We start from the raw sequence: 24,920 nt of genomic DNA, 5'->3' as shown, positions 1-24,920 counted from the left end.
TATCAATTACATACTTTTTAAGCCAAAAATAATTTTTGCTTTTATTCACACTGCTCTTTCATAAACATTATAAAAAGATTTAAAAAATAATATCATATTGACTTAGAGCAATCTGGGATAGTACCCTTGTAAGTATTGGCACTTCTGGCAAAATTTAAGAGTTGATTTTTGTTTTCTGTCCAAGTTTTTCAAGGAGTGAGTCAGTCTTTCACATATTATTACTGATATATTAGCTTTGCTGAAATGGCACGCTTTTGTTCAGAACTGAACAAGGGTACCAACATGTTTCAAGATAGAATCTAGAAATTTTGTATAACACGTTCTCCTTGAATCAATATTACTGTTGCATTTGGTTATTATCTTCAGACAATCATTTTATTCAGAAGGAAGATGCTTATTTTCTTTTATCCTCTGGAAGACCAATTATCTTGACATAAACTTTTGGATTTACTGGAGGTATTCACTGAAAACTGCCTGGCAGAAAAAACGTGTTCCAAAAAGTCTGTGCAAAAAGGAGAGCTCCAGAAAGTCTGTTCAGAATTACTACTTGTTATTGGGAGGCCTTCAGGAAAAAAAATCCCTCATTTTCCCCCAGTTCTCAGTCAACTTATTGCTCATTGACTTGCATCAAACTAGTAAGGAGATCCAGTCTTTGGCAGCCAAAAAGGGCTTTGGCAAGCTTTCCAACTGTAGCGCCTTTGGAGCCTTCCCTCATTACCCACTTAAGCAGCATTTGGTAAACTTTTTCTTTTAGTCCATCTCGTTCATAGTCGTGATCAATTTCATCAATCTCGGGATCACAGAAGCCCAGTTTACGAGCACAGCGCTTCCACTGTTTGGCCAACTTTTCTCTCACTAGATTCAGATGTTTCTCGGACAGGACAGTAGTATTGTCTGCAAAGAGAAAAAAAGTATAAATGGCATTGTTTAACATATCTTCTGCTCCTTTCGCTATCTCACGTGTCCTCCCCCAACTATTTATTGGTAATATCTAGAGACAGAATTTTAGTGATACAATCAGAAGTGAGTTTCGGTAAGGCAGTATTACCCAGTGATGCCAGGAAAGAAACTCCCAGTCAGAACACGTGTATTCACAGGTCAGTTGCTGGACTTGCTTTTTGATCTGAGGCTATCATAGTTTGTCACATAAACCTGCAAAATTGAGAAGCTCCTTCCTAGAGTTCTTATACAGCTGACTGATGTCTGTATGATATGTTTTATATTCTGGGACACTATTAATTTGTTTACTTAGGAGTGCATGGGGATAGTTTAATTTGGTATTGACCAACGAAAATAAACTAAATTTCAAAATCTTCCAATTTCTATCCAAATGAAGTGGTTGTGGCCCCAAGCCTGTCAGTGTTCAAGAAGCGTTTGGACAATGCTCTTGGATATATGGTTTAACTTTTAGGTTTCCCTGTGTGGTGTCAGGCACTGGACTCCATGATCTTCATGGGTCCCTTCCAACTCAAGATATTCTATGTTTTAAACTACAAGTCAGGTGAGGACCACCAGTCCTAACCTTGCTTCTACCAATCTGAGTGTTGTTATTCCTCTTGTTCTTGATGCATATACATCTACACTTGCGTCTGGTGTCTCATAAGAGGTCATGAAACTACAGGACAAATGAGGTACATGGTATTAGAGAACAGTATTAGCATAAACCCTTACTTGTTTTATACATTCTTAAGTATGTAGTAGAAAAGGACCCAAATAGTTGTTTCTCAAGTATCAGAGGGAGAAAGCTGTACCAGATAAGTATATGGGGAGAATACATCAAAACTAGGGAGATATTTCTCTTACCAAATATACCCATTGCTTCATAATGCATGTAAGTTGCTTCTGTAGCAACAGGAGAAGTGCTGATGTGTTGATTGTGCTCTTCAATCTTCATGTGATTGTAGGATCCAATTTGAATTCCAGAACTGTTACTTATGTTGTACTTGATTGAATCTTCTGTATAAGGGTATTTAATACAATTTCATAAACAACTGCACATGGTTCAAAATGGCAAGAAGTAACATAAGGAGGAGGTAAGGAGGAAGAAGGTTCTGATCAGGGAAGTGATTAAATGGTTTTATTGTGTTTAATGTAGAAATGGCCATTTACTGGCAACTGTGAGCATATTTTCATTATGCAGTGTGACATAAATATTTTAGTGAAAACCCGTCCTATACTATTCTATAACAAAGTGCAATAACTAAGCCTTGCATGCTGGTAGTTACTAGACTGTAAATAATGTTCCCAGCGCTTTAGGAATGTGTAGTAGCAGCCTAACTTTTTGTTGGCTAACAGCTTCAGGAGGTCTTCACTTGAAAGTGCTTTTCGTTTAAATCTTAAAGCCTTACTTCTGCCTTTCAGCTTTACTTTTCATAGATGTAAGTTCAGGTTTACAGTTATGACTTCAAAGTTCTGTGAAACTACAGAAAATCACTTCTAGTTGCTCATAAGGTTTCTATACTCCATGTTATACTATGCTGTCTTGATGGCATCTCTCTGTTTCACAATGTATTTCATCCCTGCTATCTAGGAGTATATTCTTCAGTTGTATCTATTTTCACAGTGAATCACAGTGCACTACTTGCTCAGTGTTTATTTCAACAACATTTCTCTTTTTTTTTTTTTAATTCCCCCCCCCCCCCCGTTTCTGTACTTTTGGTTCCAAGTCAAGACTAGAATGTTTTCTGAGATACTTTACCAAAAAACCCTACTCCTTTATTTTAAGGCCTGAATCCTCAGCAATAAAAGTCAACGTGTATATGCACCGATTGCACAGCTGAATTGTGTGCACCTCTGGGAGCTTGCATCTGTGGTTTACTGTATGTGATTAGTTAAATATGTAATTTGGTGCCTTTTGCTTACAGTTGTCCGATTTCCACACATAACATGAAATTAAGTGACTATTCTAGTCATGTTAGGTGACATCAGTTTTCTATTCTCTTGACAATGTTTGCTGAACCCTGTTTGGATAATCATCCATTAAATATTCTAACTCTAGTTTAAATGATGAATATCACAACCTGGGTCTAAAATTGAAGTACAGATACTTAAAATGATAGACCAAGCTCTGTATTTAATCACCCAAAATGATGGTTAGATGCACAAACATCCTTGTTACACACAATTGCAATATGAAGTGTGGAAATCTATGGTCACGTATGAAAATCTGACTAAAGGCATTTAATATTTGTTAACCTGAAACTGCTAGTCAGAAATACTTCTATGTATGCATGATTAGTTTCTAGAAGTTGCACAAAAGGAATGCATTTTATCATGTTTCAAAATATTATGATTCCTGTATCCTTTCCTTTTTTTTTTTTTGAGGTGAAGGACCCAGGAAATACGTTCATATTTTTAGCTAAAAAATGAAGAAATCTTATGTTTGCTATTTTCTTATCTGCTAACAAAATAAATCTAGCACAAGATACAAAAACACGTACAAATGCTTTGTCAATTAACAGTAAAAGCTACTGTGCTTATAAATCTCCTTTCCCAAGCCTCTACACTTTGCTTGCTTGTCACGTTTGGGTCATCATCTAAAGACTCTAAGGGGCGTATAGTCAAGAAGACAGAAACCTGCTGTTTCAAGTTTTCTTTTTAAGTGTAAACCACTTACAAACTGGACAAGCCTTGAAAGGGTTAATTAAAGAGTTCAGGGTGCCCAAAGCAACACAACTTGAAACGAGCATATATTAACAACTCCTGAAGGACAGGACAGAATTTCAGGGGTTTAAGACAGTTGAACTGTAGAGACCTGTGCCCCAAGGAAGGCTGATCAGTATGAAGCCTGCAGCTAGAGATTTGTATTAGAAATCCAGAGCAAGAAAGGACAGGTGTCTCAAATGCATGTGTGGTTCAGGAGTTGGGTAGAGTCGCAGTAACTTGACGTTTAATCTAAGAAAGTGACTGGTTTAGGTGTACAGGAGATCTTACAATGCCTTCATGTTTTTAAAAGCTCTTTTACATAAAAGATGATGTTGTCCTTGATCTATCAAATACACATTTAACGGCGTGTACAGGTCCTGCTAGAGACAGGAATTAGTTTTACATACTGGTACTGATAACTTCAGCTATGGTTAGAGCTATTAAGCAGTAACAAAGTATTTCAAGATCTTGAAGTTTTTTGCTTTACTGATCAGGATGCAATGCACAGCCTGTTGGCTACCAGGACAGCTGAAGGCTACAGCACTTACCTGTGCTTACTCTGGGTGCAGTAGGATAATATGTAAAAGTTCCCCTTGTGAAAGAAGTGGAATCCTTGTTACCTAAACAAAGAGGGAAAACAAAAAAATGCCAAAAGCATTATGTAAATAAAAAAGCAAATGTACTTAAAAATGACTGCCATATTTGTAACAGTATGAGTACATAGTTTGTGCTCTTAAAGAGATGAGAAGCTTTTTAATTAACAGGATTGTATCTCCTTGAATAACTCTAGTTAAAGCAATGATCTTATCGTGGTTTTGCTCAGTGACTAATAGCCTTAACCATCCTTGGATCTCAGTAGGGCAATGGGCTTCCATGTGGGTATATGAATACCTGGCTAGTAGATGGCAGTGTGGGATCACAGCGCACCACAGTTATGGACTGAGCTGGTCAGGTATCGGGTATTCAAATTGGAAAAGTCCAAACTCTCAAGTGTGCTCCTCCTGCTTACTGCTGAGACTGACCACTGTTTGTATTAGCAGGCTGCTTGTGACCGGCTCTGGCAAAGACATGGGACGCCACTGCATCTTCTGCCGGTGGCAGTAATGTCCGGCAGAGATGTAACTTCCTGCCCAGGGCAGTATCAATTTGGATGCCCACAGGTGAGCTCTGCAACTCATGATGGGTAGGAGTGACTGGGTTATGGTCACCTGACAGGTCAATGGAAGAGCTGCAATGCAGCTCTTCTGCATCTCAGTCTCATATCTGCCATACTATTGCACACAGCCTCCCTATAATAACTGTTTACTTTTTTTCTTTCAAACAGAGGATTTTACTTTATTAGTGATGTCGACAGTTCTAATCCCTGCCTTCTGACACGACAGCTCTCAGATTCGTTTCAGTAAATAAACTCACATAAACAACTCATCACAGCCTCTGCATAAATAATTTAACAGAGTAACACCTTTGTGGCATTCTGCCTGTAAACAGCTAGGCATCCTTGATATTCTTGTGAGACGATCTGGAAAAGAATGCCACACTAAAAATATCCAATATTTAGTAGGAGCGGGCTAGCATATCTCATGCTACCTCTAGTTCCTAAAAGTTACATCTTATAGGCCTCTAGTTACCATTTATTGATACTTTTTGCCAATGCTCAGTGTTCTCTTCCTTCTTTGTCTCCATACCTTTCTACTCCACAGCTCACCAGCAAATACCCACAGAAGCTCCCCACCCCCATGCTTTATCCAGGCAGAGCTCTCTGGGGAAACCGGTTATGAGCCTTAGCTCCTTGTTGGCTCCCTGAGCTCAGGAGTCTCTTACCTTGCTGCGAATCAAGCTAAAAATACCCATCCATTTTCTGAAATGCTACAAATGTTGTTTCTGCACAAGCAGAACCTATGGCGTGAATGTTAGATTTTTTGAGTCAAAAGTTTTCCTTTGCTTTCCTAGAATGATCGGTAGCAGCTCTTGGTTTTGGTAGCTGCTGTAGCAGTATCTGCTGTCTGCTATTACTTGGCCAGTAGCTGAAGAGTTAGGCATTGGGTCTGATGCTCCTCTATTACACTGATGCTTTAGAAATGGTTCACTTGAAGTTAACAGCCTGAAATCAGTGAAAGCAGCATAATGAAGTCAAAGCTAGAGCGTTTTAGTAACCTGGATTAACTTCAAGTAAGCAAAGAGAACTTCATGAAATAAATTCACCTTTGCTATATCACAGATCAACTGTTAGCAATAAGCAGGTGGTTGTTACATAAACTACAAAACACTCTTGGCCACTTCATTTTTAGAGAACAAGTATGTCTTCAGAAACGTAGGTGTTGGGGGAGGAGGAATCTCACCCGTATCTGTGTCTGCATTCTGTGGATACCAGTTTACGTTGGATGGTGACTGCAGGTTTGGGCCAGATTCAGGCACAGGAGGTTTACTTAGGCTAAAGGTATTGGCTGAGCACAATCCATAGAGACCCTCTGTGTTTCCCGTTAGAAGACTGTTAGGGTTTGGCCCATAAAAGGTATCTACATTTCCCCGTTTCGGTGTTGTTGCAGCTGGCTGTGGCCAAAAATACGGATTAGTGTTTGATCCTGTTTTTTCAGCTCTTGGATACAGTTCACTCCGAGGAGTAGGAGGTGACTTTGCAAACGGATCGTAGGAAACTCTTCGTCTCTTTTCTTCCTCTCTCATTTCAGGGGTGTATACTACAGGTGGAACTGCTTTATCCATCCGGCTCCCAAATACATGGTAGTTGTATTCACACTGAAGTTTTCTTTCTAGATTATCACCAGATGTAAATGAGGTCTCACAGCTCTCAACAGGCTGGTTCTCAGGGGAGGCAGCAAACAGGGCTTCGTTAACCTGACTGGTCGTGGGACCTTGAGAGCTGTGTAGAGAATTAGGCTGATCTAAAAGGGAGGAAAATTAAATACTTGAAATACATCCAAATGCCAGCGTATAGTTTGTTGCGATGACACTAGAATCTATTAATCTACCTTTAATATTACGGTAATATATAAAGATGAAAATATAACATTACTTCCTACATAAGCTGTGTTTTATTTTATAGAATGCCTTTACTGAGAAGTATTACAGATTTTTATCTAGGAAGTACAGGCTTGTTTAAGCTATCAGTGTCAAAATGTCACTTAGTCAAGTGGTGTCAGAATTCACCACATACTCTGCTTATATTGACATCAAGTTCTCAACCACTGAAACAAACAGTTCCTGGAGGCATTTGTAGGGTCTGATTTAATAGTGTGTCTCCGCTGGCATTAACTGGAGTTTAATCAGTGCAAAATTGGAGTGTAATAGGATGGAAAATAACAGCACTGTAATAAGTGTTACTTCATACAGCACAAATAATTTGTCATTAAAGTTATGTTTGCAAATGATTATGTAACATATCCTGTCTGGGTATTTAGTGATGAATCCTTTTTGTCTAGTTTATTCTTCATAGTCCCAAAAAATACATTTTTACAAGTAACACCTACCAGATAAAATAGTCTGTGTCATCTACATCTTTCAAACTAATTCTCACTATCAAAGGAAGCTCTACTTCAGTCTTGAACTAGATTGAGTTATGATCTGGATCATGCTGCAGCATTCCAAGACTAAACAAGAATGTAAAAATCTGCTTGTTACTACTTGTTCTTGTGTTTTTTAAGGGTAGGACTACAGATGCTTTCTTAGAAGTTCTGAAAGCTTCATAGTTGTCTAGAAAATATTGTACATTGCCTAAAGCAAGGGACTCTTACAGACCACTGTAAAACTGTAATAAAGTGTATGTATGTGCTTTTATTTAGCTCAGATAATGCCAGTGAACTGTGTTTGGTTTTTTTTCTTTTTCCAAATTACATGAATTCAGTCCATATTAGGCTGAACAAAAACTAGTTCCTTTTGATGGCTGTATATTAGTACACCTTCAGTCCGACTCGCTCTGCTTCTTTTGTTATCACTGCTAGAGAGGGAGTGGGAGGAATAAGCTAATACAGAAACAACCCCATCAAAAGTGACAGCTATTAGCAATTCAGTATTAGCATAAACTATGTGGCATCCATTCTCCAGGGCAAGCTTGAGGTGTATGAACAGATCCTGGGGGATATCTTTCACTACCACTGTCTGAGTAACAACCACTGACTGGAGAAAAAAAACTGACTTTGACTGACAGGTTGTCAAGATAGTATCTTTCTGCAGGGTAGATTCACAATAGAGCCTTTCGTATTTAAAACACAAGAGCATCTGTAATCTGCTGCAGTTATACGTGATTATTTCTGCTAGGGAAATGTAATTATACTCATTTAAAAATACAGCAGTGGGGCTGCCCTACTAAGTCCATCAGTTCTACTGAAGAACAGTTATGGCAAACCTAGCTTTAGGGAAGATTTATTAGTTGCATGTTACAGTTTAACATTCATTTAATAATGTCTTTCAAATGGTGTGAGCAAACTTAGCAGCATTTTGTTTCTACTGAATTTGATATTGTTGCTTGTAAATCAGTGTTGCAAATATGATCCTATGTCCTTTGCCATTAAGAAACTTTGGTAAAAGAATTCCAGATAGACTACTACAAAACTGTAACTATATCATCACATATTAGTGAGACAGCTTTATAAAATCATGAAACATGCAACTCATCCAAGATTTGACAGAAAATATGAGAGAAAGGAGAGAAAATTCATCTATTAGTGCTTCTCAGATAGATTCCATAGAGAGCGAGATCATAAACAAAGGAATACGTTATAATTATGCGTCCTGGTCATATTCAGAGCATTCATAAGAAACGCTGGAGTGGGAAAAAGGAAAAGTCTTCATGAAATTAAAGCCTACAGACAAAGCAGTTGGCATCACTAAAAGGATGGGAGGAAAGATCAAGTATGAAAAGTAATTATCAAAGTGACCATTGAAAAGTCTAATGTTAAACAAATTTTTCGGCATGGGAGAGGAAAGCAGAAGAGTGTAAAATGAAATTGATTCAAACTGTAGATTGTGGAAAATTCGAAATAGCAAGTATGACTTTCGGGAGCCCGGGAGCAAATTTAATCTTTTCAGTAATTACAATTCTCTCTGAAGCGCTGAATAATTGAGTCTCTTCATAATCCCCTAATGGTAAGAGTACTTAGTTTGTACATGTACACAACTTTATCTTTGGCAGAATACATAGAATAATGATGTGCTAGTAAGTGACTGACTTACCTACTTGACCATTACTGGTATCTTCTGCTACAGCATCTATTTGAAGGGATTGCATCCTATTCAGCAGTTCATTTGACTCGGGCCACATTTTCTGCATGTAAGAGATAACAAATGATCAAGTTATAGGCAAAAGCTTAACCAAAGGGATTACCTGTAGAATGGGAAACAGCACAGCTTCACAGTGAACAGATTCTGTGAATCTGTGGGGAGAGATCCCATACTCCTACAGAGAGCACAGCCTGACAGAAAATACCCATTGCTGTGCTACAGATGGGCAAAATCTTTTCTTCAATGAAGGGAGGAAGGACTGCAATGCAACTGCAGTACATAATACTCTGAGTTGGCCAAACAATACCCTTGTCTACATGAGTATGAGCTTAATCCAGACAGAGTGGTTTTGGATTGTCTGTCTTGTACTTAATAGCTAGACTCGAATAGAATAGCAGGCAATCTCAGTGAGAGGATGCTGCTGAGGTAAGGGTAGCAAACGCGCATTCTGTTTTGTGCATCTATATTTAGTAAGTACATTCATCAACAGGGAGGAGGTGAGGAAGAAGATTTACATTCAGGTATGGTTACATTGACTTTTATGAAGAGTATTAGGAACAAGGAGTTCAGAGCAAATCTTCAGAAAGATGCAGTACAATTTCCTTTCTGTAAACCCTCATCCTCACTTCACTAGAGTGAAGGCAAAACCCATTCCTGTTCTATTCTTTTGATGTTCCCATTATTCAGACTTCACTGGAAGTAAAAAAATTTTTTACCTGGAAAAATTATTTCTCAATTTCCCCCAGTGCTTCTTACTCATAAAATAATTTCTAAAAGTAGGGTTTGGGTTTTTTTTTTTTTTTTTTTTTAATTAAACCCAAGAAGTACTTTCACAGATTAAAAATCAACAACTACTGTTATCTTCCCAAAAAATCTACTTCCTTCCGAAAGCAAAAGATGACATTCTAAGGTGCATTACAACCTTAGGTCCCTAGATTTTACTTGAATAACTGAACTGCTTGAGCAGGGGGGTTGTACCAGATGACCTCCAGAGGTCCCTTCCAACCTCAACCATTCTGTGATTCCGTGGTCCTTTTAGTTAGGAGGCTGTGGACTCTGCTTCCACAATTGCTAGTGGGGGAAAAAAAAGGCTATGTCCAAACCCTCTAACTCATGTTGCTACTGAAGTTCACCACATTGACTTGCCTTGGATGCTGTATTCACATTCTGTGCCCTGATCAGAATGGATGCTTTTCTTCCTGAGAAAGTAGTAGACTCGTGGCCCATTTTCTAAATAGTCCTTTGGTCCCTATGATTTGAGAGGTATATTTGCAGAGAGCTAATGCAGCTAGTATAATTGGCCATGATCCTGATTTTGGGCTGCTATCATAAATTAGACGTATGTACTTCACATTGTGAGTTAGTTGGGTCAAATCAGTCCAGGAAATTTGTTTCATCAGTTTCGTTTTGCAAAACTCTATTGCTTTTTTGAACAGTCATTGGTGCTTCATGTACATCACATGTTCTCTAAACCAGAAACTTTCATTTCCACAATTGTAGACTTGGTGACAGAAGGAAGCACTTTGTGAAACCATTCATTTACAGTTTTCTTTAAAGGAAGTTGTTTTTCTTTTCTTAGTTAAAATAACTGCGTATGTAGTCTTTTGAACCTCACTTCACTGCAAAGATTAAACCCCTAATGCCAGGAGTTCTCACTGATAGCTGTCAGTACTACTGAAGTGAGTAAATTGATCAAATTTGTGATAAAAAAGTTCCATAATCAGCCCAATTGTTCAAGAAGTTCTCATTCTCTTATTTTCAGTCAGGAAATCATTCTTTTTATCATAATTTATAAACCTACAGCCAAAAAAGCAGGAGAAACCAACTTGGACACTCAGGAAAAACATCTGATTTCAAATTTTCCCTGGTGTTATTACTGCGGTATAGCTTCCTGGTCTCAAGCAGGCTGGGACTCATTAGACACTGCTTGAACACAGGACAAAAATTACCAAGAATTTACAGAGTTTTTTACACTTACTCTAAAACAGATTCTGCCACTTTTGAATCTATAGGAATAACATTTTATTTCATGAGTGAGACTTAGGAGTTCTTGCAAAGTATTATAGAATCAGAGTGTCACTCAGGTGGGAAACCATTGTTTCCATGGGGGGACCTCAGTCCCACCTCCTGCTCAAAACAGGGTCACCTATGGGATCAGAGTTGGTAGCTCAGAGCTTCGTGCAGTTGCGTGTTGAACACCTCCAATGATGGTAACTGGACAACCTCCTTAGGTAACATGCTCCACTGCTTGGCTGTCCTCACGGGGAAAAGTTCGGTGTTTTTTTTCTTTCCCCCCCCCCCTTACATCCAGTTTGAATCTCTCTTGTTCCAGTTTGTCCCCTATCTCGTGTCATCCTACTATGCACTGCTGTGAAGAGCTTGCCTCTATCTTCTCAATAAACCCCCTGTAGGTAGGGGCAAGCTGCTATTTACGTCCCCCCAAAGCCATTGCATGTCTGGGCTGAAATAGCCCCGGTCCCCCAGCCTCATCTCATACGGCAGGACTAACAAGCACTGAGCAGATCTGCTGCCTGTGACAATGTTGGCACAGCCTGGGATGCTGCTGGCCTTCCTGGCTGCCAGGCAGGCTGTGGCTGGTGCCCAGGTTGCTGCTCAACACCACCCTGTTCCTTCTCAGCGGTGCTGCTCCCTGGCCAGGCAGCCCCCAGCTGGCACTGAAGTCAGCGGTTATTCCAGGTGCAGCACGCTGCATTTGTCCTTTCTGAATTTCACAAGGTTTCTGTCACCCCATGCCTCCAGCCTACAGCTGGCAGACTTGCCCTTGTGACTGTATTGACTGGTCCTCCTAGTTTGATGTCACCTGCACACCTTATGAGAGTACACTCCATCACCTCCCTGAGGTCACTGATAGAGGAATAAACCAGGGAAGGTCCCAGTATAGTAGACCCCTGCACTACTGCAGTTGTTACTGGCCTGCAGGTGAAGTAGGACCCATTAACCGCTACCCTCTGAGACTTGCCATCCAACTTGTTTTTGTCTGCCCCTCCAGACAGTAACACCCGAACTTGGATACAAGAATATTTTGGGAGACAGTGTTGAAAATCTTCCTAAAGTTGAGGTAAATGACATGCACTGCTCTCCCCTCGTTCACAAATCCAGCCATTTTATCACAGAAGGAAACATGATGTGAAGTGGCAGAATCTGGCCATAACTGAGGCTGGGGAGAGGGGATGTGGGGAACTGACACTTTAAAATGCTTAGGAAGTTACTCACTTTTAACTTCTTCAGGTCATCTTCAATATTTTTTCCTAGATTTTGATAGTAAAATGGCTTGTATCTTTGACTGATTTCTGCAAAAAGAAAAGAACTAAGTGAAAGTGGTTTTCAGTGGAAAATAAGTGATTTATACTGTTAACAATTTTGAGGGGTAAGGATTGAATAAAGACTTGCATTAAGTCAGAAACAGGAAAATTATACATACATTTGGAATCTGTTCACATGGCTCGCTTGGCCTTAATATAATAACAAGAACAGGATGTTTTCTAGGGATTTTTTCTGTTGTCGTTGTATTGCTTTTTAGGGTGAAAGCTCTCTTGTCTACGATCTGTGGCTGACAGCACCTTGACTTCACTGGCCAAAAGATTGGTTGCCACATTTTAAGAAGTAAGATACATTCAATTGCATTCAGCTATTTTATAAACAACTAGCCTGTCTCTGCTAAAGATGTAATTACTGAAATAATCTATTAACATGGTAAATATCAGTATTTTGCATATGGGAAAATTAGAAGCTAAGACCCAGTGCAAGCATAAAGTCAATCCCTTAGCAGTAGATTATGCAGGTTAAATGTGGAAATAGTAGATGGGTTCCTCCTGGTATACAAATTTCCTCTGAGTATGTAAGTACATGCCTGTTGTATATGAAGCTTTTGGTGCCCCTGTCTAAATCCAAACCTCCATTTCCTGTTATGTGTAGGAGTTTTTTGTGGTTTGGTTGGGGTTTTTTTTGCTTGTTGTTGTTTTGGTTTGGGGGGGGGTGAGGGTTGGTTGGTTGGTTGGTTTTTTGGGGTTGGGGTTTTTTTTGGCACTAGATATTGAGGCAGAAAGAAGAGACAGGAAGAGATAAAGAATCTTATTTGCTGAATGCTCTTAGTCTCCTTCCTAGTCCACTCAGTCAAGACTTTTACTGACTGCAAGTGTTTTGGGATCTGACCATACGAAAGGATGATTAGCTAGTCAAAGGCTGTTGCATTGCTCACAGAAAGCCAAACTGAGACAGCTTTTGAAGCTAGTTTCGATAGGGTACTTTTTCAGTCATAAGATTATACTATGCTAAAGACAAATTATCAGCAGGTATAAAATGTCTTAGCTCCATCTACTCACTAGTATTTCTCAAATCTGTAAATGTTGGACCAGATGCCATTTTTAGTCAGGGTACAGGGAGCACACTTTACTGGACATGTGAATTGATATGTCTATTTTCAAAGCAAAAATTTGTATTTTAAGAGGAAAACACTCAAGTTTGTTTTGCTGCATTACAAACTATTGACAGACACATAACAAGAAGAATCCCAAAGCAATGCCTTACCTGCAAAGGTTGGCCGTTTCTCTGACTCTTGCTCCCAGCATTGTTTCATTAAGTCAATAATTTCCACTGGACATTTATCCGTGATCTCCTTTATGTCTGGTCTGTTTCCATTCATGACACCAAAGCAAATCTGGGCTTCATTTATACCATCTGAAAAATAAAATTTCCTATCAGATCCTGATCACGGATTTTGCTACCTTTCTGTAGGTAAAAGAAATAGTGAAGCAGCTCCCTGTGTGTTTGTGGATATGTAAAAGAAGATTTCAAAGAAAGATGTCTGATTTACAGCTACAAATCTCTCCCACTAGTGAATTTGAATCCATTGCCTTAACTTCCACAGATTAGAGATTTATTTTAAGATTAATGGATTTACTTTTATATGTAAGACATGCCCAGTGTGAGTAAGGGTGACAGATCTAGCTCTCTAGAACCTGAATCTCGGTTATGCGCTGCACTGGGTACAAACACAAAGATGGTCGCATAGGCAACGTTTAGCCATTTAGTTAGCAAAAAATCCACTCAAAATGATAAACACGTTACTCTGGAATTCCACAGTCTGCTCCTATTGCTCTACATGAGCACATTACTGCATGTTGAGGAATTAGCACCACACAGCTGAGAAGCGGTAACTGGCTGTGTGACCATTCCTGTTCAAAGAAAAACCACACGTAACTAGCCCACCTTAGGAAATAGCGTACATCAATGTTTCCATCCTGGCCTGCCCAAGGTTTGTCTACCTTCTGCCACTGAGTGCAGGTTTATGCCCACACCATGTCGATGTGAATAGATTGGGCTCGTGCCTGCATTTCAATTCAGATGTTCTTGTCCATGCTTAGAAGTCAGGAATGATGCAACTAATGCCTCTTACTGGCCATGAGGTGCCTAACAGGCGCTATTCTTGGGCATAGGCGATTTAATCTACTAATCTTAATTTTATGACTTTAAAGGCTTAACATTTGTAACTTAATTTTGTGATAGAGTCCTTTTGGAAGTAACTTACGTTCATATGGCTCTTTGTTAGCAAAAATTGCCCAGATCACTATGCTGAAGCTGTAAACGTCTGATTTCTCCACAGGTTTTACATTAAGACAGCGTAAATGCTCTGGGGCCATATAGAAAAGAGTCCCAGCATTGTTCTGGCGAGTGGTCTTGATTTGCTTCTGTCGGACAGTCTCTTCTTGGGTTAGCCGACTCCAGTTCTTAAAGGAGGCAACACCAAGATCTGCAATCTGAAAAATGAGACACATCAGAGCTAGTGCTGTGATGAAGAGAACATAAACAAGTATTTCATGCAGTGCTCAATTTTATAATGAATAGCTGGTAATAATTTATCTAAAAATGAAACACTGCAAAAAATGCAACTACAAGAAAGGAAAACAAACTATTTGCTGTTTTATGGGGGTTTTTTTTGCCTAAATAATGTATCACTGCCAACTGGGAACCATTAGGCTGAACCTTCATTATTAACTTAACCCCACTGGGAACAATTGCATAATGTAAGGAAAAAAGAAGTTTGGTTTTGCTCATATTGACAATCACGTTCAAGATACGCTTGCAGTGCTCATGGCAGAACAGAAGATCCATATGAGAAGCTAAGATTCAAATCCAGAAGTAATCTATGAGATGGGCAGATATCCCTCCTCCCTCACTGCCCTTTCCATTTAGATTCCATTTAACTCAACTTCCTTCAATCTTCCTACAGAAAGGGGGAGGAAGAAGATCTAAAATGATGTGATGTGTATGGCAAAGAGATATGGAAAAGGATAGCATGGAATAAGTTAAAGCAGGGATACCTGGGTACTGTGCGCTTGACAAGGTGACATTACTGAAACTTTAGCGTGCAGTTTTACAACTAGACCAATGGCTGACGGTGAAGACAGTAATCCTTCCCTCCTTTCCCCACAGCCTCTGGTTCCAGCACTGACACACATCTGACACTGGGAAGACATAGTGCAAGGCCCTCCAATGGCTTGCTGAATCAAGTGCTCCCCAACAGAAGGGTAGCACTGCCAACAAGGCAAACTGTAATCTGCTGGTTTGGCTTCCTAAATCAGGGCAGGGTGGTCAGATTAGCATCAGTGCTAACACAAGGGAACAGGAGATCAACAGGAGAGGAACAATGGAAGAAAATGGGACTGCCTCTCTTGGCCACAGGCAGCTGTCAAACTGAGTTGTGTAACCCAATCACTTCAGATAAAACTGAGGTGACACCTTGCCTCACTTCTAACTTGCCTTTCTTTAGTCTCTTGTTGCCTCTACCTTATTGTTCCTCTTGAGTTTCTGAAATTTTGGGCTAAATTTTGAGGTGATGTATTCAGAGGAAGAGGAAAATGTAAGTGACATCCCGCTAGAGGAAGTAGGAGTCCAAGTTCATGTCTACGAGTGAGAGGAGGTCTAATGTGATAGAGGAAGATATGAGATAAATCTTCCTACATTTGCAGTTTCCTAGAACAACTATTTCCCTTTATAAATATTGGCAATGTTAGACACATTCAAGCAGATAAATCATACTGCTGCCTTAAATGATACTTTTGATTAAGCTGCTTAAGGAAGTCTGATCTGATTCTGAATCAGAATTTCAACAATATTATTAATTTTTTTTTAATATTCTTAGTGATTTTTTTTTTCCACAGATGGGGAAGATTATACAAATCTCAGGCTCAGAGGTTTTATAGGCACTATACTTCAGTGATCCACTGCTAACACTCTCTTAGTGATAGCTCGCTAGACTACAAAGGAGTTCATCTACCAATCAGGAATACTAACCAATGCAGCTGAACTGGGTTCTTCAACCCAGAGCATCAGCTTTCTCCATTTACATTCTAACAAGTACCTTAATGTGAAAGTCTGTGTCCACAAGGATGTTTTCTGGTTTTAGGTCTTTGTGTACAAAGCCTTGCTCATGCAGATAAAGCATTCCTTCTGTGATCTCCAGCACAAAACGCCCTTTCACTGACAAAGGCAGTGAGAGCTAAAATAAAGAACAGAAGTACCATCTATTAAAAATGCTACTACAACCATCAAATTAAAAAACAGTCTTTAAAAAAATTTCTTTCTCAGTCCCAAGAGTACCTCTGCTCAAGCCAGGGTAAAAAAGAACCAAGGTCCTTCTTGGATCTAAATTTTCGCATTAAAGTAATTCTAGAGTCACTCCATATTTACAAAAGTGTTCTTTAGCAAATTCTCTACATATCTCTACAAACACTCCTATAACTCTGAACCTATTACTATGGTCTGCTCCTCTGTGATGCGCAGGAAAGTCATAGCTGTCCTCTGCTGTCTCTACAGAAGGCAGGGCTGCCACTGGCTCTTTAATTCAGAAAGCAGAACGAGAAACTAAAGACTCCATTCTCTGGAGATAGCAGTAACATCCTGTTCCTTTCAAGCATCTTATCAACCCTAAGGAGCGGCAAGGGATGAAGCAATTCACTGCTCACTTTCTGTAGCACTTTCATCATGTTCCCCCGGTCCACATACTCCATCACAAGTGAGTAGTTTCCGTCTTCCAAAATTATACCTAGTAGTTTTACCACACGGTCATGCTGCAGTCTGTGCATAATCCTGCCTTCTTCAAGAAGGGAAGCATTATATCTGTAAAACAGAAATTACACTGAACTTAGGTGCCAGGCTAGAAAAAACACAGGGATGAAAATGCTGTTGATTCATAATGAAAATGATGGCTAAAAATGTTAACATCGCTAGAGCAACTGTAAGATGAACCATACCTTCAGGTGGTTTTGAATGGATACAGCTTTGTTCATGCCAGGTTATATTCTCTAAGTCTCAAATGCCTTGCACAGAGACTGTCCACCTAGCCTGATTTTAAGACCTGGTTTTCAGAAAGGGCATAAGCATTCTTTTTGTAGGTGCACTGCTGGTTGTGTATGTCCAAATCCCTGAACTGGGGTGGGATCAGGACAGGGCAGGGCTGAAAGAGCCTTTGGACAAGGAGGATCAAGACACATTTCCCTACCTTTTGTACAGGAAACTACACAGCTCTCTCCCCCAAAGGTCTGGTATTCATGTTCATGTTGAAAATGGATTTATTACAGGGGATCCACCCACATACTGGATGGTGGTAAAATTTACTAACGATTACTGGTTTAGGATGAATTCAAAGCCTAACTCTTTACCTGGGCCTCAGTACAACCCATCAATAGTCACAGGTACACAGCTGGGAGCTCACTAAGGGTGTTAAAGAAGAATGGTACCCATTATATTAAATCGTCTTCTTTTTACTATTGCTCCTGTTCTAGTCATCGGGCAAAAGGATGTAAGAAAATCTTGAGACTATGTTGCTTGCTAATGCTTTCCCATCCTGTGACTTAAAAAGAAACTGCTTTCTCCCTCTGTGTTCCTCGTACTAGAGAAGAAAGTGGCTGTTTTGTTTGCATTAGGCTCAGTTGTAAATTTGCTTAAGACTTTTGGTTCAAGACTTTAAGGAATAACAAACTTAAGAGCCTGTGTTGTGAGAAAGTAAAAACACAAACCCAAAAATAAACCGGGCAGGCTTGTCCATTTTAACTGCGTTCATCCCAAACTGTCAATGCAGTTTGCAAACTACTAGAATCTCTTAATTCACTTTCCACTGGCGAAATAAAAACTCAGTTAATTTATTTATTATAACCCAAACTAGAAGAACATGGGGTTTTGTCTCTCTCTAGTGGATGACTCGTGGGAGAGTTTTAAGATTGTTATGGCTCTGAGGTAGTAGAGCTGCAATGTGACCCGAACCCACTGAAATCAACAGCTAATTCAACCCTCGAATTAAATCAGTAGGCTTGGCTCACTCTGCTTTTTCTCAAGGCAGAGAGGGTTACATTCTTGGTATCATACATGTGGGGTTGGAGTCCTGCTGATAGCTCATGTGTGTTTACTTCCTAGTGGACATCTACGGTTGGACAATTGTATTGAAAATTGGTCTGCCAGCCTGAAAATATCATTTGCCCACTGAGTTCCTGCATTTCCTTAAGTGTGCAAGAGTCCCCTCAATTCTTAACAATTCACAGTAGTGCTCACCTTGCAACAGAAAACAGGAACTTCACTAGAACAATGAGTTAAAAACTAAAAAAGTTGGCTCGTGAGGGAAAGAAGGAAAATTTGCAGGACAGCTGCTAGTATTGTCTTGAGAGTATTTTCCCCACATACAGTATCTCCATAATCCAAACGTCTGAAATTATTACACTTTATTTAGATTTATCTCCATTGAGTTTAGAGGATTCCTTAGACTAACTGAAAGATAAAAATCAGAACTAAGATCTGTAACTTACTCAGTGCGCTGGGGTCCTGTATACACTTTTTTTAATACTACATATCCATGTTTCTTGTGAAAGCATAAAGAAATTGTTCCAAATCCTCCAGCGTCTAATAGTTTTTTTTCAAGCAAATCCTGGCTGTTCATGTGGATGTCTTCCAGAGACATGTTTGCAGTCTTTGTGGCTCAGCAATTAAAACAAAATCAAGTACCCTAGTGCTTCTGGACCTGTAGTATAAAGGAGGAAAAAGAAGTGTAATTATCAAGCATTTAGCTGTTCCACTAAATCAGCGTCCATGTAAGGAGTGGGACACAAGCGTATACTCTCGTTACCCTTATGAACCAAGGGCCTCAGTTTGAAACCAAAGATGCTGTGGTTCTCATGGGATCAGACCTAAAGACCACAATGTCAACCCATTAAAGTTATATTAAGTCGATGTAACACCATTTCTTCACATGAGGATCTCAAAGTGCTGTTAATAAATAGTTTTTATCCATGCAACATGCAGTAGATCGGTACTGTCCCTACACTTCACGTGTGCAAAAACAAACCCAGAAAAATCAAGGGCCACGGTCCCAAAGGCAGGTAGTGCCCAATGATTCTGACAGGTATCTCATTTTCTAAATTCCCTGAACATGGGCCTGTCAGGTGCCCAGCTACTTACATAATTCTAAGCTTCCTTTTAGGCATCTTTGCAAATCCAGCTCTAAAGGGTTTGCTTTAAGCTTAAAACAAACAAACAAATGGTTTCTCTGGAGGGTGAAACACAGAACCCAGCTTCTGTGGGAAACCTGTTTCACAGCTGTCTGAATTTAAGGAGACAAGTGCTAGGAAGGACTGTGGTGGGGATATAAGGCAACTTCTCCCCTGCCCCTCAAAAAGAAGAGGAACAAAGAAATTGTGAAGGCTTGTAGTAACTCCGAAGTGCACCAAGAGGAAAAGAGAGCTTGGGGGAGCCTATGAAATAGGTAGATAAGTAAACCCCAGTGGATGCCAGAATAATTTTAAGCCTTTGATAAAGCTGTGGTGCTCTCTTGCCTAACATGTCTCTCAGGAGGTAAAATGTTAAAAGAAGGCTAGACAGCCAGTACCTTCGGCACACGCCAGCAAGCTGAGTTGCTAGCACAGGTGCAAGCCACAAGCTCTGTTTTTTTGCTTACTGAACTTTTTTACCTTAAGCACCTTACATCAGGTAAGGAAAGAGTTTGCTGAGAAAAGAGAAAGACCAATAGACTAGCAGGGCTGTTCAGTTTCCATTCCTCTTGGGTGACTACGACACAGATATACAGAGCTGAGAGAAAGGCACCATTTCAAAGTGCCACTATCAGCAACAGCAGATTGGCTCATTCGGGTAATTAAGAGCTCTAAATAGCGTAGCAAAGGGATTCCCAAATTTTTCAGACCAACAAGTGACTTCTAACTCCTGTGAACTACTGTGCACCTGTGTCATCAAATCTCTAATTGAAAAGATTGCTTAATGTTGTTATGAACATCAGCTGCAGCCTAATTACTGCAGCCTAATTACCACAGTCTCTTTCTGGAGCCTGGGAACTATGGAGGTAGTGAAAGTGTCTGTAGAAAGTAGGTGTCTGAGGGAAGAGAGATGTTTATGTGCAGATTTGGGAATTGTCTGGTTGGTTCTAACACTGACAAGCCAAAGTAGGGAAGAGTAAACTTGATTAAAAAAAAGGTTGTGCCTGTAGAAGAGAGAAGGCAAGAGCCTCCTCTTCCAAGTGTATATATACTCAATGGGCTGTTGTTGTATAGACAGGGAACATCCTCTCTACGTTTGGTGCGGTGTGCTCTCTTCAAAGTTTTTTTCTTTGGCTTCCCTGACTTTGAAAGGATGCAGATTTTGTTTTGCTGGAGTGCTAGCCTGCATCATGAGCACAGGACTGAGGATATGGCTGCATTCATTTAGTAAGAAGGTAAGCTCTGCTATGCCTAGTAATTGTTAGGGGAGAGGAGATTGTTGTTGTCTTTTGTTTGTTGTTTTTTTTTTTTTTTTAAAAAGTCCTTTACAGTTAATCAAACAGCTGAGTAACAAATGACTCATAGCAGTGCCAAGAACACTCACTGCTGCTTTCACACGCAAGCTTCTGTCTCCCTGGAAGTTTCTGGTGATGGTTCTCTGGCTTTCTTGGGGTGGTGCTACTGACTGTTGTGCAGGTGCAGTGGATGTCACAGGTACAAAGGCCTGAATTCAGTCATGAGACTTCAACGTGGCATGAAGTAACATCTTGCTTCTTTATCTGGGGTCTCCCTTTCAAGAATTGGTTCAAAGTCACATATCTATGGTAATTTTTCCATGCTAACAGTAATTCTGCATCAAGGTAGTACTTATTCTTGTAAGAATTGCATGTGCTCTTCTTGTGAATGCAAATCAGATGTGTATTTTTGAATGCTGAATCTCTGAATTTACATTAATACTATTGATAGCTTGGTGCTGCCATTCAATACTATATAACCTCATGAAAAACAGCCCTGCCTCAAACTGCAACAATATAGGACCTTGTTCCTATTTACATTGCTAATACCTATTCCTACCAAGCAGCATGTAATCACTGTAACCAGAAGGCTTGGAAATTCAGAAGAAGTAATAACTCCTGAAATCATATCTGCTGAAATGAGCTGGATAACATTCAACAGAGGGAATTTTTTCATAAGATGGGAGGGAACCCTCCTCCTTGGGCATGCTCTACTACTAGGATGCTACTACTTTTTTGGTGGTTGTTATTAAGTAGTGAGGTACTCTGAATAAAAGCTCTTTGATCTTACTTCAAACACAAAGGTTTTTGTAGGATGGATGTCACAGGAAAGCAATCTCTAGCCAGGTTTTTAAGCAAAGGCTATTTATTTTGGTATACTATTTAACATGAGGTATTGGCTGGTATTACCTGGAAATGTCAGATGATAAAGAAATCAAGGAGGGAAGCTCAAAGGCTCAAGTTCATTCCAAGCTTACTGCTTTTTATTGAGATACATGGTAATTCAAATGTATCCTCAGTACTTATGCACTGGTGTATCATACATTATGTACCTGTGGTTAAGAGAACAGAAATTTTGTGGTTTGGTTTAGCCTAACCTTACAGAAGCTATGTGTACTTCTAGGGGTTAATTTGTGTTTTATGAGGTAGCCCTCATCCGTATACTTGATTGATTATAAAGCAATTTTTTTAATATACTATTACGAACATCTGTATTAGGGTGGGTTCATATTTAACAAGTGCCAACATGTATTATGAAAATTTTGAACACTGGTTGCTAGAAGAGAGGGATTTTTGCCCACTAATATGTTTGCATTTTCTTTAGAGAGGGATACAAGTTTAATAAGTGGGTTTGTGGCATTTTCCTTTTTAACACCATGGTTATGTTCTCCCCTCTAACCCCCAAAGGGCACATAAACTCCCAAGAATCATGACCTGGTCATTAGGTCATATCGGGCCTGATCACCATTCAAAAGCGGTTTGCTCCATTCTAATGATTTGTTACTGATCTGATGTAGATCTTATGTAGCCTGCATGATTAAGGAGGATTGCTGAGTGCATTAGCAGGGTAAAATAAAAAAGGTCACGCAGTATTTGCAGCCCTTTTCGTCCAACGATACTCACAGCGCACGAGTTCTTGAGAAGTGTTACAAGGTATAATCGGAGAAAGCGAACAAGTTTGCAAGCACCAAAACTCGTGGCCACCTAGTTATCAGTCAGGAACAGAGGGGAATAACAAACAGACACCAAAGCTGGTATCACCAATACGGGTAACAGAAGATAAACGGAAGGGTCCCTGCAGCTGAAGACAAAAATACTGCATGTGTAGAAGATGTTTCAAAAGCTGTCAGTGCATCTCAGCTCTATTGCTGTAACTCTCATAACCCACTCCGTCTAAACCTCTCCCTTCTGCTAAGGTTCTTCCAGCATCTTTTCACTGAGGAATGATTTTTTTTTTTTTTCCTTTGGAAATAGCAAAGACCAGCAGCAGGTTACAGAAGGGATCCCGTGCAAACGTGAGGAGGAGCCAAGACAAGGAAAGCAAAGGGAACGCGAGTTTTCATAGGACCAGAGCAGAGGGAGGGTGGAACGGGGAAAGGAGGGGGTCTGTGCAGTGGCTTGCACCCGTACCACTGTGTCACAGTCGCTTCTGTTTTAGAACAGAAGTGGTCACAAAAATGTGTATTCTTGTACGGGAATTAGAACAGGCTGCCTCGGCAGAGGCACCTCGTACTGCCGTGGCTGTCGGCGGAAGGCGCTAGCCGGTGCCGGGCCCTTCCGGTCAGGCCGAGCTCGGCCCCTGCAACCCGGCTGGCAGCCGCGGCGCCCTGGGCGGGGAGCGCCAAACGCAACCGCTCGCGGTGGCCTCGGCAGGAGACGTGGGGCCGGGAAGCCCTAACGCGGGTTCTCTCTGCCCTAGTTCCTCGTTGGCCGACTTGACATGTCGTCCTCCTCCTCCTCCTCCTCCCGGCGGCTTCCTGCCGCCGAGGCCGTCTCTCCTCGCACGCACCGCTCCCCCGCCGTGCCGCTTCCCGTCGGGGCGCGCCGGGGGTTCCCCCGTGGCCGGGCGACCCTCCCCAGCGCCGCCGACGACAGGCGGGGGGGAGGCGGGATGCGCCGCATCCCCGCCGGGCCACCTCGTCCCGGGGCCCGTCATCCCGCCGGCCCGGCCCCGGCAGCCCCCCTGGACCCGGACCCGGACCCGGACCCGGACCCGGACCCGGACACCGCAGCGGCGGCGCCTTCGCAACATGGGGGCGGCGTGGGGCTTTCGGTTTCGGCGGGGCAGTCCGGGTCCCCCTCTCGCCACCCCTCCCCCTCTCGCCACCCCACTCCCGGTCCGCAGTGCCTTACCGTGCCTGCGGGCCGCTCTCCTCCGTCCTGCCGCCTCCCTCGGGAGGGCCCGGCGGCGTGCGGGTGGCGCCCTCACCGCCCCCTGGGGAGCGCCCCGGCCCCGCGGCAGCGGGAGGAGGTCCTGGCCCGGCCCGCCCCGCCGCCGCGCCTGCTCGGAAGTGGAGGAAGCGGCTCGGGCTCGTCCGAGGGTGTCGGGGAGCTGCTGCCGCTCCCGGGGCTGCAAAGTGACTCGGTCTGTCCGACATAACGCACGCCCTCCACCGGGAAGAAGGGTGCGAGCCGTGCCTGCCAGAGCCGGCCGGGCAGCCGTACCCAGCGTCTCCCAGCACCGCTGCCTCCCTCTACCAGCTGCGGAGCCGCTGGCGCCTGGAAGGAGTCAGCTCCCAGTGCCCACCCGCCTGGGTGAGCGTGGTGCAGACTATGAATGGTGCAAATCTGGCCACGTTAGCGAGACTGACAGCAGTTGGGAGTTTGGTGGGTGGTGGAAATGCATTTCTTTGTTGTGGTTTTGGTGCCGAAGAGGCAGCTTTTCGTTCAGGAAGGGTGGAGGCAGGAGTTTCTGTTTGTCAACAGAATAACTGTAACCGGTAACAGTCCTGGGGACAGCTGCAGAAATACGTAACCTGAAAGGACCGTCATAAACCATCTAGTTCATCCTCTTGCAGAGGTCAGGTGTGTGTACGGCATCTCTGGCAGATTTTATGTAGTTTCTCATTGTCCTAACAGCAAAGAACATTCCATAACTAACATATTCTATTACTAGGAAAACTGTTCTAATATAGAAATAATGTCTAATACAGCTTCTTTACGTAAGACTGATCCCTTCGCCTTTCCTCCAGTGAAATGATGGTGATGATGAGTGTCTACCCTCTTTGCCATGACCCTTCCCATTCTGGGGAACTGTTGTGTTCCCCATAGTGCTTTGCAGATGCTGTGGAGTTCACAGCTCAGTACTACCAGGCACTACTAGAACAGCAGCAGCAGATCCATGTGGGAGGGCAACAGCAGCCCACAACTTGTGTTTAAGGGAGGGAGCCTTTCTAAAGCTGGAGGGCAAGCCTGATAGTGATGAGAGAACGAAAGTGGTCCAGGAGCCTGGTCCTGTTTCCTGGTGGAAACTGAGGGCCCAGACTGTCAGATCTGGAAGAAGCACAATGGCCACAGAGGGTTTGATTTAATTCTGTGCTAGGCCCTGTGGTGGATTTCATGGACAGGGTTCTTCAGCTGTGGAGGACTTCTGAGGCTATGTTTGTACCTGTCCTGTTCCTGCCACATACAAACAAAACATTAGCAAGCAAAAGAACCCCATTCAGTATTATGAGGCCTTTGAGATTTACATGGGTGCGCTGGTGTGTAATGCTGGCATATTCTGGGCCCCTGGCATTCTCCAAGTACA

At 41.7% G+C, this 24,920-nt stretch overlaps 1 protein-coding gene across 2 annotated transcripts; it reads right to left on the bottom strand.

Annotated features, from left to right (window-relative positions):
• Positions 1-11: 11 nt before the first annotated feature.
• On the bottom strand, positions 12-23,604 carry RIPK1 (receptor interacting serine/threonine kinase 1). Of its 2 annotated transcripts, XM_076330463.1 has the most exons (12): positions 23,525-23,604; positions 18,699-18,910; positions 16,866-17,019; positions 16,262-16,399; positions 14,429-14,657; positions 13,429-13,578; positions 12,115-12,191; positions 8,833-8,923; positions 5,985-6,545; positions 4,194-4,265; positions 1,804-1,956; positions 12-894 (listed from the first exon to the last, which is right to left on the bottom strand). In XM_076330463.1, the coding sequence occupies exons 2-12, from the start codon at positions 18,848-18,850 to the stop codon at positions 608-610; spliced, it is 2,064 nt and encodes a 687-aa protein (XP_076186578.1). In that variant the 5' UTR covers positions 18,851-18,910; positions 23,525-23,604; the 3' UTR covers positions 12-607. The 2 variants fall into 2 exon arrangements, with proteins under 2 accessions (XP_076186578.1, XP_076186579.1); XM_076330464.1 differs by lacking the exon at positions 1,804-1,956.
• Positions 23,605-24,920: the final 1,316 nt, after the last annotated feature.

This window comes from Aptenodytes patagonicus, chromosome 2 (genome assembly GCF_965638725.1).
Source record: "Aptenodytes patagonicus chromosome 2, bAptPat1.pri.cur, whole genome shotgun sequence".
Classification (NCBI taxonomy): domain Eukaryota; kingdom Metazoa; phylum Chordata; class Aves; order Sphenisciformes; family Spheniscidae; genus Aptenodytes; species Aptenodytes patagonicus.
The sequence above is the reverse complement of the archived record's forward strand: the minus strand, read 5'-3'. Positions and strand labels throughout refer to the sequence as shown.